General features: G+C 38.8%; 1 protein-coding gene across 1 annotated transcript in view; it reads right to left on the bottom strand.

Annotated features, from left to right (window-relative positions):
• Window positions 1–18449, bottom strand: part of cacna2d1a (calcium channel, voltage-dependent, alpha 2/delta subunit 1a) — a 102611-nt gene that overhangs the window by 13207 nt on the left and 70955 nt on the right. The window contains exons 22-33 of the mRNA XM_080887337.1: window positions 18059–18135; window positions 13004–13064; window positions 12819–12916; window positions 10984–11068; window positions 10771–10833; window positions 8664–8773; window positions 7153–7227; window positions 6696–6763; window positions 6555–6593; window positions 6398–6469; window positions 2153–2305; window positions 1058–1110 (exon numbers count right to left, since the gene is read on the bottom strand). Coding sequence (XP_080743463.1) covers window positions 1058–1110; window positions 2153–2305; window positions 6398–6469; window positions 6555–6593; window positions 6696–6763; window positions 7153–7227; window positions 8664–8773; window positions 10771–10833; window positions 10984–11068; window positions 12819–12916; window positions 13004–13064; window positions 18059–18135 — 954 coding nt within the window. The remainder of the gene's footprint in view (window positions 1–1057; window positions 1111–2152; window positions 2306–6397; window positions 6470–6554; window positions 6594–6695; window positions 6764–7152; window positions 7228–8663; window positions 8774–10770; window positions 10834–10983; window positions 11069–12818; window positions 12917–13003; window positions 13065–18058; window positions 18136–18449) is intronic.

The following is an 18449-nucleotide window of genomic DNA, read 5'->3' as shown; positions in this document are numbered from 1 at the left end:
AATCTATGACTAATAGCGTTCCATTGTTTGCTTTTCTATACATTTCTTTACATTATGCTTTTATCGGGGCGACTGTGGCTCAGGGGGTTGGGAAGCGTATCTGTGTGCCTCCAGTGTGTGAATGCGAGAGTGAATGAATAGTGGCATTGTAAAGCGCTTTGGTTGCCTTGAAAAGTGCTATATAAATCCAATCCATTATCCAGTGTGTTTGGGATCACTGTTATGCTAAAGAATGAAGCCACTGCAATCAGGTCTGATTGGCAACCTCCTCCATATATTTTTAACCACATATATTGCTGATTTTAACCAGAAATGTCAAATTTTGATCCATAAGACCAGTTGCCACTGCCACAATATATTTCTTTCTCTTCCCTAAGATCGGCTTCTTGACAGCGACTCTTCCATAGATTGTTTTCCAGTCATACAGATTTCTTTTTCTTGAGTTAAGAGCCCTTTTAAGCTTGGATGATTCATAGGTGCTAAGTGGCTTAAAAAACAACCAACAAAACACTCATCTGAAAATGGTTGAGAAATTGGACTGAAAATGTAGCGAAAAAGCAGCCAATGTCCAAAGAACAAGGTTGAGAGACTTTCGCAAAGCCTGGACATCTAAAGCTAGAGAGTACTTTAAAAAGTAGTCTCGCTCCTTGACACAAAATATAAAGAAATGAGGTTTAGCTCAAGCAATTTGCATACTGTAGTTGAAAAGTCCTAATATTTGCTTTAAGGGCGTGAATATGGGTACATTTTGAGTGGCCTTAAAATAAATTTTTATTAAACATGTTGTAATGACATCAAGACAGTGACACAGCACATAAATCAAGAGATGATTTCCTGGAATGTAGACTGTCTAGGGAAAAAAAAAAATCAGCTATTAAACAGATGCTATACGTCCATGTGGAGGAACAAATCCTGCTTTCCATGTATTTTGAGGTTAAGGACTTAAAATTCCTGCTTCTATAGAGAATATTTCAGCTAATAATGGAATGACACCATTTCAGACCATATTATTTAAAAAAAAAATTTAAAAATCAAACAAATAACAAAAAGAACTCACCAGGCAGCAGCAGTTGCCCACCATCCCAAATTTAATATATCTGCTATTGTGGGCTTAAAGGGAGAAAATGAGAAAAGAATATTAGATGAGCACCAAATAAAACCTACAATGAATAGTTTAGCATTCATTTTAAGCTGGTTGAGCCTGTCTGAATATCCTGTTTGTGTTTACAGTAGCTGTCTAGTTTTGCACAGCACAAAGACCGAAAGTTCCAGCCAGAGGTTTTATTTTCCTCCTTTGTGAGGAAATTAGAGCACAGTCCTCGTCAACAGATGTGAGGATAACTATGTAAACAAAGAACCAGTGAGAAAACAAAGTAGCACACAGTTTAAATAAAAGCCCCAACATGTTGCTTTGATTATAGTTAGCATGCGAGGGCCTTGTTTCGGTGAATCAGTGCTGTACTCTTTCCTTTTAGTTGACGGTGTCCTCAGTCATCAAGGAGGCTTTACTAACCGTGTTACACTGGCTGCTGACAGAGTCTTTGATCAGAAGATATCTGCGTCTTTCATCTCACCTTGGTCACTAGACCATGTACGAATATGTGGTAACAGCTGGGAAATGACAGTTTTGTTTGTATAGTAAATGATTTGAAATTTTTACAAATACCTCTATTAAGTTTCGGCTTATTGCCTCTTCCTATGAAGGAAACATTTTAACATCAAGGGAAAGCATCAGTGTTACTGTAAAATCGGCAGATAATTTACATCATTCCACTGGAAGTTGCACTTTTTGTAAGTGACAAAAAAAAGTGCCAGCTTGTACATTGCTTGATATGTTAGCCAAGCAATCTTTTACTCTGAAACATCCACTTTAGCCATGCTTTCACCATTCCCTCTGCTTTCCCTACTGTCTGCACTATCCAGATGTATGGCTCCCTTTAGAGTGACGTGTGTATATGTGTATGTGTGCATACATGTCATCAAGCAGGTATGAGTACAAATTGCATCATATTTACTTGCGTCTATCCTTCTGTTCATGCAGGGAAATTAATTTGCGTATGGATATCAGAACGTGTAGGTGTGCAGTAATGCGTGGCTCAGTTTGTGTGATAGGTTTTGCGTGTGTTTATAGTCTCTGGCTTATGTAACTTACCACGTAGACGGATCGCAACCCGGCAGATGTTTTGTCCTCTTTCTTGGGATCACAGAGCGACTGGTAGTTATACGTACTCTTATTGGTGTACAGAGACGAGTTGATCAAGCTTCTCATAATACAAGGGTCGATCTCACCGAAGAATTTCCCAATCTAGTTTTGCAGCAGGGATCAGGTATTCAGGGCACAGAATAATAATTATAATTAAAAAATAAATAAATAAGAACTTGCACAAAGAAATCATATAATTTACATGACTAATACATGAGTAGTAAACATGCCTCAAGGTCCACAAACTACCTACAGCCCGCAGATAAATGGTTGAACACAGCCAAAACTACTAAACTTTTAAAATTGATATTGTAGTTGGGATTGTTCATTTACAGAGAGCCTAAGCTTCTTGATAATTTGAATTTATCATTATACTTTTGCCTAACTATTTATTAGGTACACGTTGCTAGTACTGAACTGGACACTCTTTGCCTGCAAAACCACCTATTTTTTTGTAGAAGAGATACAAAGATGTGTGGGAACTGTTCCTCAGATATGTTTGTCCATACCGACATGACAGAAATATATACAGTAATTGCTGCAGATTTGTCGGCTACACATCCATGATGCCAATCCTCCATTTCACCACTGACGACAGTTACAGTATCTGGTGAATGTGGAAGACATTTGAGTCCACTAAAGAAACCATTATGAAAGATCCGAGCTGTGTGACATGGTGCGTTATCCTGTTGGAACCAGCAATCAAAAGATAATGTTATCAAGCCATCATGTAATTATGGCCACCAACAATGCCAAGGTAGGCTATGGCATTGACATAATACTTAAGGGGGGGCGTGATATGTGCCCACACTATTACACTACCAGCTGCCGCCTACAAGGCAGCATGCTTTCGTGTTGTTCGTGCCAAATTCTGAACTGCTATCCAAATGGTTGCAGGAGAAATCAAGACTCATCTGTAGGGCTGCTCGATTATGGCAAAAATGATAATCACGATTATTTTCACTGAAATTGAGATCACGATTATTTGACGATATTTATTTAACCCTTTAAGACCTACTATAGAACCAAGTCCACCAGAGCTTATATTTTTTTTTTTTACATGCTGTAGTGCCATTTGTGGGAGCATTTCAAGTTGCTATACATCAATACAACTGTTATAGCCCATATTTTAATAATATGTATGCATTAAGTCCATAGTAATTACATAAATTGCAAAAAAGTGCAATAAACTACAAAAAAAATTGAAAATCGCTTTTGTTTTGTTTACATATATTTCTACTTGGAGAAATTTAAGAGGCTTATCCCTCAAAACTTTAAATACAATAAAGTTGCAAAAAATAGTTTCCCACCACAGGAAATTTATTTTGAGTGTCTTCATAGTTTTATTTTGGAGATACAGCAATTTTTATATACTGCAGGAAAAACAAAAAACAATCCTATGATGCAAATTTGCAAAGAAAACAGCATGTGCATCATTTCACTGTGGGAAGTGTTACGAACAGCTGATAGGAACGGCAAAGCGTGTTTCTGGAATATTATGTTTTTGTTCCTGCAAGCGCTTTTTATGCAATTTTTGCAAAGCTATATGTGGAACGAAACCGTGACCGAGGACAAGCTGATGGCATCAGATGTAAGTACAACTCCTCCGGTTTCATATGCAAAACAAATTATTGCGCTAGCTTACACGGTTCAGGTTCTACAGGGATTTAAAAATAGTTACGCAAAATGGAGCGTGCTGCTCTGACCGGCTTTAAAGGGTTAACAATGACTTTAAAAAATAATATAAAATAGTGTGCAACACCACTGAAGTTTTTTTTTTTTAAACTCTCTTTTCAACCAACGGCAGTCACTCTCCAAATAACTTCTGCTTAGCTTTCCGAGCTTCCCTCGGGTCCTCTTAATCAGCGGTCTCCAACCTTTTTTGCGCCACGGACCGGTTTATGCCCGACAATATTTTCACGGACCGGCCTTTAAGGTGTCGCGGATAAATTAGGGAGGGGCTAATAATCGGCTCAGTCATTTTTAATGATCGTTGAAAGCCCAGATCGTAATCGTGATTAAAATTCGATTAATTGAGCATCCCTACTCATCTGAATAGGCAATGTCTTCTTCTGTCCAATTTTAGTGAGTCTATGTTAATTGTAGCCTCACTGTAGCCTCTTGTTCTCAGCTGACAGAAGCCTGATGTTTGCTTTGAACCTGGCCATCATGACCATGTCTACATACCTAAATGTGTTAAGTTAGTGCCATGCGATAGGCTGATTGAGCAGTTAAACAGGTGTACCTAATAAAGTGGTCAGTGATTGTAAATTTGCTGAAAAAAAAAAAAACCCCACACAAAGTAAAACACGTGCAACAAAAAGTCGTGAAACTGTAGACATGTGCAAAAAAAGTTCAGAGAATTTAAAGACAAACAGACAGCAAATCACTCTCAAACCAGGATGACTGACTTCGGTATAATCTGATTAACACAGTCCATCGGGCAGCCATAAATTTTTACTTGGGGGAAGTAGTTTGCCTCAGTATATCAGAGGTATCACATGACTGTGTGCATGGAAGTGTTTAAGTAACAGTGTTTCCAGGAGGGTGTGTGTACAGTAAGTAGTGTTCTGTGTGTTTGTACTTTATGAATGCAGTCAATCGCTCAGGTCACTGTTAACAAGCTGTCCTCCATATATTCATTCCTCTTTATCTTAACATTCGCAGAGTATATAAATCTTTTAATCTATAAAGGTAAAGTGAGCCTTCTTTTCTTTCCACGTGCAATAACGCAAATAATGAATTAACAGTCCCGGCACTGCTAGCTTGCAGACTCCCGGAGGGCGTTTTGGAGAGAGCAAAGGAATAAGCTGGGGAGAGAAGGACATAGTAAGAGGGAGAGAAAAGGGGAAGCTCACAGAGAGAGAAATATGATTGAGGGCACACTGCCTTTTATAAACAAGGTCACTGGGTTTTTAGTACTGCTGAGGCTACTGATTTATCCACCATACACCCAACTCTGATTAGGGAAGGAGTTGAGGTGGCATGAAAACATTTACTCAGATGACAACAGAGGCCCAGTGTCAGCCTTTAGAATAGGACAATAACATTTATTTTCTGTATTTGGGCTTTTTGAATTAGCTAATAATAGGAAGCCATGGGAAAACTTTATTAGGCTCCCTTGTTATGTTTTTTTTTAGTAATAAAAAAGCAAATTTAGGCTTACTGAAGATTCACAAAAGATTTGTTGTGATATTCAAACATTTTATGGGCTTTGTATTAGAAAGCTGGCAAGTTAAAGACAAACTGCATTAGGTGAGTCCAGGAAAAGGTCAGTCTGTGTGTAAAATGACTGGTTGTTGAATTCAATTCAACTTTGAGCATGTAAGTCCTCTGGCAGTAAAAAAAGAATTTCTTTCAAGGTAAAGAAAAATGAAAGAAATATTGTTTTGACACAAAATATTTCAACTTAAATCCAGCTTACCTTGAACCTCCAATTTCATTTCATGAACAGAATTTGATCAGTTGTTACATTATCTATACACTCATGTGAAAAGTTATGTTTTTATAGGGTTCTATGTCCTGTGAAAAACTAAACACACCCTTACTGTTCCCAAGGTAGGTAGTAGCCAGGTACTGCTAATTAGATACAAAGTTGTGGCAGTTTCCAGATGAGGAGAATTCAAATGGCTTTTAACATAATTCCACAATCATCTGAGCAGCGGATGTCCGAGCAAATTCACCTTAATATGAGAGTCAAATATGAGGCCATCTGTCCAACAGCTAAACCTCGGCTGACACTTGGTCATTCAACAGGACAAATACCCCAAGCATAGTAGCAAATCTACAAACGAATGACTAACAAAGAAAAGAATCACAATGTTGCCATGGCCCAGTCAAAGTGCAAATTCTCCAAACGACCTAATTGAAATTCTGTTGCGTGACCTTAAGAAAGTAGTGCACAAACAAATGCAAGCAAACCTTAATGAACTAAACAATGTTAGGAAGAAGAGTGAGCTAAAATTCCTCTGCAATGATGTGAGACACTGATAAAGTTATACAGAAAATGATTACATCAAGTTCATGCTCCCAAAGGTGGTTCTATAAACTACTAAATGATGGGGTGTTAAGCTTTCGCAGGACTGCAGAGTTCTGGTCACATTAAATCAGGCACTCAGAATCACTATATTTTCAACTGCTGTGTGAATGGAAAAAAAAAAGAAAAAAAAAAAAGGACAAAATCCAGAGGCCCACCTCATTAAAATGGTCAATCTGATTGGTCATCACCAAGAAGCCTCCATCATCCAGAATATAACAGTTTAAATTCTGGAATTAAACAGATAATTAAACCAGCGCTGATTTTCATCCAAAACTAACAGCAAAACATTTTCTACATACCCGAACCTCTTACCTTATCGCCTATCGTACAGCCACACAGCTCATCCTTGCACTTGAAAACATAAAGGGGCAAAATGATGAAAACTGATAGGAACGACAAAATGTATCTAATTGCGCACATGCTGAATATGTCATCAAGATAGGATCTACTCACACTTTTTCTCTGTGAGGTGTTGGAGAAGATCTCTCTCCACATATCTATGTCCAAATGTACACCGACCACTGGGTTAAAACACAAAAGCCAGACATCCTAGATCATACCGGACCTCTGTGTCAACTTTCCACTCTGAACTCAGAAAATGGAACTTGGCTAAAGATCACAGACAACTAGACAACTTGATGTGTGGTTTGTGTATGTGTGTTTGTGTATCTATGGCAGAGGGAAGAAGAAATAGACAAACGTAGTGGCTATTAAATTAGAAGCAGCAAGTGTTGTTGGAGGAAAAGAAGTTCACATTATAGGGTGTGGATCTATAAATAAGATGCATCGCTTTAAGCGTAAGTGTGTTTATGTGTAGGCGGTTTAATAAAAGATGGAGCATGAGAAATGGGCCTTAAATATGTAAACACTCATTGGGTTGTGATTTGTATTTGTGCACGTGTGTTCTTACCAGCTGGTTTGAGTGTGGTATCGTCAATCTTGAGGTTTACTGCTTTACTCACTAGAACTGAACCCTCATATTGAGCTACAAGAAAAACCAAGGAAACGCTGCATTGAAAATGGTATGTGCACATTTTCATTTTATGGCTACTAACAATTTACTGGCTTTATCGTTAAAAGTTAGCAAACTAAACAAATTAACAAGTCACAAAACTGTCAAAGGAGCTTGGAAAGAAAAGCGTCTGGACTTCTTTAAGTTGCTTGAAGACGTTTCACTTCTCATCCGAGAAGCTTCTTCATTTCTATGATCAAATGGTGGAGAGTCCCAGATTTAAGCCCTGTGGGAGTGTCCCCACAAGAGGGACATGGACCCCCTAATGATCCTCTACCTAATCACACGAGCTAAGGTGTGAAAACGGGTGTGGGTCACAATCAGCCAAGCTTTCGGGTGAACTGATTGTGAGACCTTGCCCCACCCCATCATGTGATTTCCTGAAGTCAAAAGGCCCGGGATGTGAGTGGGAGTTAAAGCGTCTGGGAAGGGATCTCAGAACTGGATTGTAGATGGCAGACAGTTGTTGTCGTAAACCACCGCCTCTGTTCAAAGAGGGCCGTTCACAGTGGACATAGATGGCTTTGTTCACTCCTCTTTCAAACCATCTGTCTTCTCTGTCCATAATGTCAACATTGGTTTCCTCGAAAGAGTGACCTTTGTCCTTTAGATGGAGATGGACTGCCGAGTCTTGTCCCGTCGAGGTGGCTCTTCTATGTTGTACTTTCTCAGACGAGACGTGAAATGTCTTCAAGCAACTTAAAGAAGTCCAGACGCTTTTCTTTCCAAGCTCCTTGGACTATCATGACCTAGATGACAGAGAACCTTCACAGACAATTCACAAAATTGTTACTGCTGTCCCCTCACCCACTACACTCAACTTTCTTTTAAACTGTCCATTTGATGCTCCTTTAGTGACTCATTCATACAACTGTATGGTTTACTGTATAAAAACACTGTATACTACTGAAGCGCTTTTGACTTCAGAAAAAATAAGTTAGTTACTGAGTGTGACTCTAAGTTAGAATCACAATCTGAGCACAAGAGAACCAGATCTGATCACAATACATTGTAACCATTTAGTTCTGTGAAGGTGAAAGTCAAGACAAAGGTGAGAACTGAGGTAAAGGCTCAAGCCTTGTTGTGGGTTTATTTCCCACAAGCCCCCGATAGAGAGATTTAACAGCTAATTATTTAGAGCTCAGACAGTGTCTGCCTCTTTATAGCTTGACACTGATATGTTTGTGAACACTGAACTGTGTTGAACACCCTGGTGACTGCGTTGTAGCCAGTCATTCTTTAGCTTACTTTGCAGGTTGTACGGCATTGCACAAATATGTTACACAGTGACGTGGAGTAGTAACGGACGAGCTGGATCTTCAAAGAGGCTTTCTAGGTATTTTAGCCAAAGTTGTCTTTGGGAGAGAATAACTCTTAGGTGATGACACAACCGAGTAGCTGTTACTCACAAATATTTTCGAATACAGTTGGAGTGAAGATGTACAGATCGTTGTCCAAACTTCGCTTGTAGAAGCTTAAATCATACGTCTCCGCTTGTCCAGTCCAGTCCAGGCCATTACTGTAAAAATAAAGACGAGTGCATTCAAATATTACCAATCTAATACTACCACGACCACATTTTTGACTCTAATATCTATAGATCTAATTCTAACTGCAGTTCTTTGTTTATCACGCTCACATTTAATAACAGTAATAATAAAATGTATTTATAGAGCACCTTTCAAAAATCAAAAACAAGATAGGAAACAAATAGCAATAAAATATTTAAAGAAGAGATAAAGATGAAACAGTATTAGGGGAATGCTGGTAGCAGGAGAAGATTAAAAAGCGAGAAGAAAATAAAAAAAACAGGTAAATTAAAAACAAATTTTAAACATTTGCTAAGAAGAGATGATAGCGATTATTTCTGTCTTATCCATGTTTAGCTGCAGGAAGTTCTGTGCCATCTAGCATTCAATATATTGGATATAAAATTAGTTAATTAACTTGATGACTGCCTTTAGTGTTAAAGAGATGTAAAGCTTTGTGTCATCTGCATAGCAGTGAAAACACTGTGCCTACAGATAACCTGTCCCAGGGGTAATATGCATAAAGAAATCAGAAGTGGTCCAAGGACAGAGCCTTGCGGTACCCCACAGACCAGAGTTGCCAATGACTTACCCTATCCGGATGATCTGATATCCTCGTGTTGGTGATGTTCCCAGACCATCATGAAAAAGTTGTTCCAGGTTCAACATTGCAAGTGACCAATCACATTGTTGTGACGTTATTCTTTTGCGCGCCAAGCCATTCGTGCATTTATGCAATTCCAATGTTGCAAGGACAATATCAATTCTGCTTACTGTTTATTAAAGGGTTACGGTTAGGGTTAGGGTCAGGGTCCGTTGATCGGCGGACAGAGGCGGTTTCTCGCAGCTTAAGTACAGTTTTTTGTTTTACGCCGGTTTTTCCCGAAGTCGCAAAAGTATGACGTCACAACATTCTGATTGGTCACTTGCAATGTTGATCCTGGAACAATATTTAGTATGATGATCTGGGAACAACACCAACACGAGGATATCAGATCGTGCTACTCTATCCTGTAAGTAAGAATAAAACTTCCTTAAAACTGAACCTGAAATGATTCAGTAAAATACAGGTTTTACCAGAATGGGAAGCAACCCATTTTCAGCAACAATCCTTGAGAAAAAAATAGATTGGACTCTCTCTCTCTCTCTCTAGTATACCTTTTGTCCTGTCTCTCTCTGTTCTGTTTCCCCTCATCCCCAACCGAAGAAGAGTTTTTTTTCTTCCTACTGTCACCATCCGTTTGATTATTGGGATTTTCTAAAAGCTCTTTACAGTTTCATGATCTCCATCGTATCCTAAACAACAGACGGGATGTTGAGTTCTAGTCATGTGACTTATATAGTAAGATGCCACTTTTTTGACTCCACTATCGTTGATAGGAGCGATATAGGGATGGAGACAAAGTTCTAAATTTATTTGTCAAGCTATTGCTCGACCTTTACTCAAGGTGTATGAACTAACTGGATATTGACTTTTCTGTGGGATCACTCTAGAAGTTTAGGTAGCTAGAGGAGGGGCAGAATACTGTAGCTGGACTTTCTCACAGAAAAGGACCAGTTAAGATGGCTGGAATGCTTCTATGTAGAGGTATTCTAGACATGTTTTGCTGGTAGGATCCCCAGGGAAACCCCAGAACTTGCTGGAGGAACTAAATATCCAATCTGGCCTGGGAAAGCCTTGGCAATCCCCAGGAGAAGCTGGGTCAAGCACCTAGGGACCAAAGTATAAGGTCCAATGGGCCACTTTCCTCAGCTTATACCACCATCACCCACTGACATACAGCAGTAAATGGATATACATTTATATCCAAACATACATAACAAATCTGACTTTATGCCATAACCACTAAAAATCAAGCACTACATTGGTAAGTTGGTGCTCTATAAGCAGACCACATCATAATACTTTATCAGATAATCCTAAACATACTACATATTTCTTCCCATGATCCTAAATCAACCCTGCCCTTGATCATCTAAGAAATACCTTGTGGGGTAGACTCGTGTGATCCCTCCTTCAGTCGCAACATATCTGGACATGACACCGTTTCTGACAAGCAGAGTAAAATAAAGCTGTAAAGCATACCGTTACAAAAACTGTAATGTGCTTTATCTTTGACATTAACTGAAATACTTGAACCACCTGTGTTCAATTTTTTCCACCTGGTCATTCTTTACCAAATACCGGTGCTTCACTTACATCGGATCGTTTTCTTTCCATATCTTGATTAGATCGGAGGTGATGCCAGCATCGAGGAGCAATCGGTTCACCAAATCCACATTGCCTAAACAGCAAAACAGAATTTTGAGCCTCAGTATTTTACCTTTGGAATAATATGCGAGTGAGTCGGTAGACTTCTGTTAGGCATCAGTCTTGTCTCATCTCAATAAGCTGATGTTGCACTTTAGAAAATTATGTGGAATAAAAACAAAAGAAAACTGTGGAGCATTAATAGAGAGTAACCACAAACTCTGCTGTGAGAAAAACAGAAATACTGTCAGAAACAAAAACATGCTTGGAAATATTTTAACATTTGCATCACATTTTATGTATCCAGAACCAAATCACTAACTGAGAGAAGGGAACAAGATTAAACTGAGATATTACCAAAATCACAAACACCTAAAAAGATCCAAATGGAAACAAAGCTGAAAAAATAAAGCTGAAGCAATGTCACAAATGAAAATTTTCAGAACAAATATTACTCTTTGAAGAAAAGAGCGTCTTAAAATCAGAAACAGATAAAAAGTATTAAAGCACTGTAGGAATGAAACACGCATTTTCATGCACACGCCTCCTTCTCTGGGGTAGGTGGTAGGGTAGCACAGGTGTTACCAAAAAAAACCATTTTGCGGTCTTCTGTGAAAAACCACATGACAAAGGTAACATATGATACAAGCTGCTCGTCCATTTCTTTTTTTGTTGCTATGCCCGCCTCTTTGAACCCACAGGCGACCCTCTTCAGTCCATTAACATCGAGGCTCGTCGGTGCACCCCCTCCACCTCCTCCAACCTTTATGACACACCACACACACATCAGAGAAAACAGCTGGTGTAACACTTTATTTCCCTCCTACTCCACCTTCCCTCTCTGTGCAGTGTTTTTCATTAGAGATTCTTTATTGGAGGCAGCCCAGGAATTCCTAATGTACTTCAACTTCTTCGCCACTGCAGTGGCTTAACCAAGTAAAGCGTGTAACGATGCTCAAACCCCCAACAGTCCACATGGGCCTCCTCTCTCTCTCCTTCTCTGCTCTCTATGGACTCCATTAAACTGGCAGCTAATAATGGTGAAAGTAATATTTCAATTGGGTGAAAAGTTTTATTGGATTGATCCTGTTGAGATGTTTGAAGTAAGTTATTAAATGCACACCATCAAATTATACCAAGGAACACAATATAGGAGCTTTTATAAATATCAGGGGACCTTTTGGTTTACTCAGCCCGCCCCCCAAAAAAAAGAGTGATCCATATCAATGAGCGCATGTAAGAAATGGCAAGGATGTTAATGCATTGGTCAGATGTTAGGGAAAAGGTCCACTGGTCCCTGATTTGTGTTTTATTGCTCCGCTCACGCTCTCGGCTTGACGTGTCCTGCTCTTTCTCACAAACACAGAGTAATTGGATGAGGTCGAGCGGCTATAGGTGGGGTGTGGAAGGCATATTGCTATCGAATACTGTGTGTGTGTGTGTGTGTCACATCTAAGCCGACGTGCCTCACACATGTGCAGTCAGGCGTGTGATGGTCAGACTTTTAGAGTTAGCATCAAATGGGTAACACGAACAGAGGGGTTCAACATTACAAAGCTTTGCCTAGTCAGGCACACCAAACCATCCAGCCAGACCTGTACTTCACTGGAAAGAGAGACTTCTGGGAGTATGTTTGGGTTGGCACTCTTCCAGTAAAAAAATAAAATTATTTTTTCATGTACACCTACTATAACAAACAGTGCTCACATCATAACCATAGGCACCAAGAACATGCAAAATGGACAAAAATTGTGGTAAATATTTCTTCATTTTTTGATACTTACACATGGGGTTGTTTGGAGTCTTCCTGTCAATGTAATCGTTAAACCTCTTGAGGAACTCTGTGTTGTTGGCGTCAGGCTTTAAGTCCTTGCAGTAATCTCTGTTGGCAATGGAACAATTCTCCAGTCATACTGAGTAAAAGTTATGTTAGAAGTAACTTTATAAAAAGTTGTCTGTGCCTTCTTACCTCGGTGCAATCAGTGTGTAGCCATATTCATCAAACTTGTCAGCCATGAGGCTTTCAGAAACTGCGATAAGTATAAAGTAATATGAGTTTTCCCCAATAAAGGTTCAAAATTAGGTTCAGAATAGACAAGTTAATAAGAGTCACTATATTGAGATTGAGATGAGATGTTCCATCTGAGCGAGACTGATACCTCAAAAAGGTGAAAAAATTATTATAACCTTCTTCCTTATTTCATATGTTTTGAATATTTTTCACGTTTACATGTTTCAGGTCATAATACAAATTTTAGACTAAAATAAATAACCAGAGAAATTACAAAATGCAGTTTTTAAATGATGACTTCCATTACGAAGGGGTAAAAGCTATCCAAATCTACCTGGCTATATGTGAAAAAGGAATTGCCCCTCTTATTAAACATGAATTAACTGTGATTGACTAAATTTACCAAAATTTAAAAAAAAGCATCTTGATGATCCTCACGAGTTTTGATAAAATATTATTTGAAATGAAGAGATTACGTGCAGCAAAACTAACACAGCATTTCAAGGGGTTCTAGGAGTGCTTTGCTGTTCACGACCTGCACAGGTTGCAGTATTACGTAATGGAATGATGAATTCTGCTCTCTACCAGAAAATCATGAAGGAGGCATTTTTTCCCATGAAACTCAGGCACACTTGAGTCATGCAACACAGCAATGACCCAAAGCACACCAGCAAGTCCACCTCTGAATGACTAAAAAGAAATTAATTAATTAATTTAAAAAAATGAAGGTTTGGGAGTGGCCTAGTCAAAGTTCAGACTTGTAGCAGAAGCACTTCATTATAGTTCTCGTTGTCAAAGGTGGCACAACCAGTTATTAGGTTTAGGTGGCGGCTACTTTTTCCACTTTTTTTAGGTTTGCTTTTTTCCCTTAAAAACTGCATTTTGTATTTATTTATCAGGTTATCTTGTTTTAAATGTATTAAACGATCTAAAACCCTGTATGTCTTGGCAATGAGAGATAACAGGTCTCTTAAAAAAAGTCCCCACAATGAGAAGGTTGTGGGTATGTCAATGAAGACAGTCACAAGTTTGATCATCCGCAGTCTGTTTTCTCTTTGGTAGCTTTCCATTTTCCTTATTCCCCTGACTTTGTTTACATTTGGTATTTTAATTTATTTTAAGTTTGTAACTAAAAACTCCTTGGTTAGGTTTAAGGTAAATGTTGTAATTTGTGTTGAAATATGTCCCTTCAAAACACTGCATGCTGAAACACATTTAGACTTTCTTTAAATACGAGAAATTGCTGCGAAGCGTCACAATTGAGAAACTTATCTGATTATCGTCTATGTTGAGTCACAGCTCAGTTTCCAAGGAACATACTTTTTGCATCTGTCAGGACACCAGCAGCATCGACACAAACACACCATTTGGTGTTCTGGTAATGATAAGGGGCTGCGATAACTCGTACAGCTAGACTAACTGAGGCAAAAGTTGTGTTTACAGACCGCAAAGATTCAAATTTTGCACAAACAGGTGAAAATCAGGTATAAAGGCAAAAATAAAAATACACCAGAACAGACTTGGCCAGATGTGCCGTATAAAAGACCGCTAAGACTCGGAACCAGAAGGAGAGAGATGAAAGTAAAGGAAAAAATACTTGCCATTTTTCCCTGGAGTGGAAAAAATCCCAGCAGAGACAAAGTGAATGAACAAGCGAATCATCCCCCAGGGAGGTAAAGACGAGAGGGAAAAGAAAGGGGAAAGAAAAGACAGGGTAAAACCACAGGGGTCAAAGGTGACAATATTTTATTCACAGAACGAGTCCTGAATAGAAATATTGCATTTCGAAATAAAGGTTTTTAGCCCTTTGGATGCAAATGGAGACAGCGCTGATGGACAACACAAAGAGAGGCTTAAAATGCGGTTTCTAAAGTTAGGTTTGATATGTGTTTTTAGCGTTAGGATTAGCATTCTTCTGGCGATAGCATAAATCTGTGGAGTTAAAATACTTCTGTGATGCATTTGCATTAAAAATACGGTGCATTGAAATGAAGCGGGAAATATATGCTTGTCCTCTTTGGTAGTCATGGTTGGGGAATAGCTGCACCCATGTGGTTTTTCTTTTATATTCAGTCACTGCTTACTAATCCCACAAAGTATCCAGTAATGATGGATAGCAGAGAGATTTGGGAAATGAGGAATTAATTTACTTTTTGGGCTTTTAAATAAAAAATGTAATAAAAACCCTTGGCTTGTTTTGTGAGCTTCTTTAAAATGCTAAATTCATTCATAGTAACTCTGGATTTCAGCATAAATCGATCTCTCATACACAAACAAGAAATAAAAATCTGCACCGACTTAACAAATGCGTGATAAATAGATGAGGGAATTGGGAGATTATGGTTTGGACTTGAACTGTGTTTTTAAACTGACATTTACAGTGCTCTGACTCTCTGAAAAGGAATAAAGCAGACAAGCCAGGCTTCAGTTTCAGAGATTAACGATGTTCTGCTGAGACTTTTGGATTCGATGCCTGCAAACAAGACAAAACTGATGACAAAGCACACAGAAGGGCAGACAGAAGAGGCGAGGCTTAGTGTGTTCAGAAGTATCCTGTCTTTCATTAGGAGTTATTTAACAAGGTTGTAAAAATCAAAGTGAGTCAAAAAGGAGAAAAGTGAGGAAAACAAAGACTCACACTAACTCATGTTCGGGGTACAGACTCACAGCTTTCTCCTTTATGGTTTCACCTTTAAATAATGCAAACATCCTGTCCTCTGTTCTTCCTGCTACAGTAGGTTAGTGCCAAAACCACATCTGAGGGCCATTGGAACAGGTGGGGGGTTAAATACACACTTGCACACACAGACCCGCACACACTGTCTGCGCCGCACTGTGGGTCCACATTGCATGCGAAGCACTGCTTCTCAGAGCAAATAGCAGCTTGATTCAGTGTCACAGAACTGTCATTATTAATCAGAAACCAGCATACGAAGGAAAACAGATCATTAGAACAAAATGCTTCCGTCTTTGTGAGTCCGCCGCATCAGACAGAGTGAACCAAAGGAAAAGACGTTACATCCAAAGTCTGCCGGTGATAAGAGAATACAAAGAATACAGGGGCTGTGAGGCAAAAAACAGGAGGAGAATACTTGCCCAAAAACGCTGCAGGGGTCCAACACACCAGGAATGGTCAAGAGTTGAAGAAGGCAGGAGAACGTAAGAAGGGAGGACAGTGAAAAGATGAGGAGAGGAAAGAGGGAATTGGGAAAAGAGAGCCGGAAAGGAAGTAAGCCAACAGGGTTTACACAATATTTTATTCAAAGGGAAATTGAATAAGAATATTGTTCTACGAAAGTGCCCAACAGTTTAAGTAATCAGTTTGTGGAAAGCACAAAGGGGCAGTTTAACAAACGTTATGATATGTGGCAAAAATCTGTTCATTCAGTCATCTTATAAAAGCTTCATTTGATTTGTCTTGAGGAACAAAATGGTTTTTACATTTACATTTAAAGTGGAGCTCTTATTGTCATTACCATATTTCTATTAGTTGACTCTATTGAAGAAGCTTTGCATGAATTACAACTGAAAGAATTCTTATTTATGGTCCTTTTACCTCACATTTAGACTTGGTGGAGTTCCTCAGTTAATCTATTCCCTTTCCTTCTCTGTAACTTAATCTGATTGGCTGCTGCTTAAAAAACAGAAGGTTTAAACAGCAGGTGGGTGGGGCTTCAATGCTCAGAGTTACAGTTGCAGTGCACCTGTGACCATTTTTAATATGACCATTCTCTTTTATAGATCCTGAGGCTTGTAGGGATTAACCTTCACACACTGACTTGATCATTAAACTGATCATGGGCAGGTTCTTCTTTCATGGATAAACACATTAAAAAAAAACTTTTTAAGAAAAACAACAACAACACATTTTTAAGTGTGTGTGCACACTAATTTCAAACTGAATTTTCACACTAACAGCATCACACTTCAGCACAAAAGCAACTCTGCATTAATTTAATTTGTTAGAATCAAGCTAAATTTGTTCTATTCTGAACTATTTAATGTTGCTAGTGTGTGCAAGGTTACTCTGCAATCAAAAACTAATCACTGTAATGAAAAAGAAATCAACTGTTATAACTTTAAAACTTTCAGCCAATACCAAAATCTCAGATGTTACAAAAAGCCCTTCCAAGAGACATTTTCAAACTGTCCACATGTATGATTATTGAAAGGTGATGAAATATAACAGACTGCCAGAATCCAGCAGGCTTTGTGTCTTTCCTGAAATAAGAAGTGTGCTGTGGTGGCCTAGAAGTCTTAAAATGTGCTTTGACCAGTATGACTGTAAGGTTTATGTAATATATGCAAAATCAAAAGTAATATTGCATTTACAAGATCCACAAATGTCCACTGAATGCAGACTCTAACCAGGCATGGCTCCAACCTAGCTGCAATGAATATAGACACACAATAAAAATGTCCTTTGAGTAACACTATAAGTCAATGACATCTTTTACTAGTGGGAACAGACAGATCTTAAAAGGGACATGACGACAATGCCACACATATGGACGCTCTGATCTGGTGTATATCATCTCACGACTGAGCACAAATGTATAAATACCCTCTTGGTAACACACACGGGCAGGCTCACACACGCTGAGGTATTTGGCTTTAAATGAAGTGATGAGTACTATATGTGCCAAACGGGACACTGGAGCCTCTCGTCCCGCTTGTCTGGTGACAAAAACTTTGAACACCACCACAACTGAACATGGGTTTTGCAATAGATACACAAGTGACAAGTGCAGGAAAGGAGAGAGCATGTAAATGAATTATCTGTATATATATTATCTCTGTGTGAGCAAATATGGGGTGTGCTATAAGTGATGAATAGGAACTATAACAAGACACACAAGTGTTTTTTAGCCCTTACATGGAGAGCATTGATGTCACTGGAGAATATTAACAGTCATTTTCCACCCACTGCCATGTATTTACTGTCTGTATATATAAATGAGTGGAAAACCTTGAATAGCAAAAGAGACTGAACTGATTTAGTGTGGCACTTACATTTAGCCTGGGTGATTGTGTCGCCAATTGTTGCACGGATGTAATGCATGCTGTACTCGGGCAGGACTAGGGCCAGGCTGCGAGAGGACAAATGATAAAAACATGACATTTTGCTTTGGAAAAAAAATCCTCAGTCTTCCACCACAAATCTTTCAGCAAGGCTTGCAAAGTATTTTTAGCAGGAAGCATAATTTACCAGTTCACATGCAGTAAGCTGCGCAGACACTAGCCACTCTGGTTTTCCAAAAGTTTATTCCAAATTGTGTCTGGATATTGCCCTTACCACAGATCATTTTTAATGAGCACAAAACAGAATTATGACTATGTAAAGTACGAATGCAAAACATGCACGAGGTTTAAAAAGCCTACCATCTGCATGCACCAAATCTAC

Source organism: Rhamphochromis sp. 'chilingali', assembly GCF_963969265.1.
Source record: "Rhamphochromis sp. 'chilingali' genome assembly, chromosome: 7".
Classification (NCBI taxonomy): domain Eukaryota; kingdom Metazoa; phylum Chordata; class Actinopteri; order Cichliformes; family Cichlidae; genus Rhamphochromis; species Rhamphochromis sp. 'chilingali'.
This window is presented reverse-complemented; position numbering and strand designations above follow the sequence as displayed.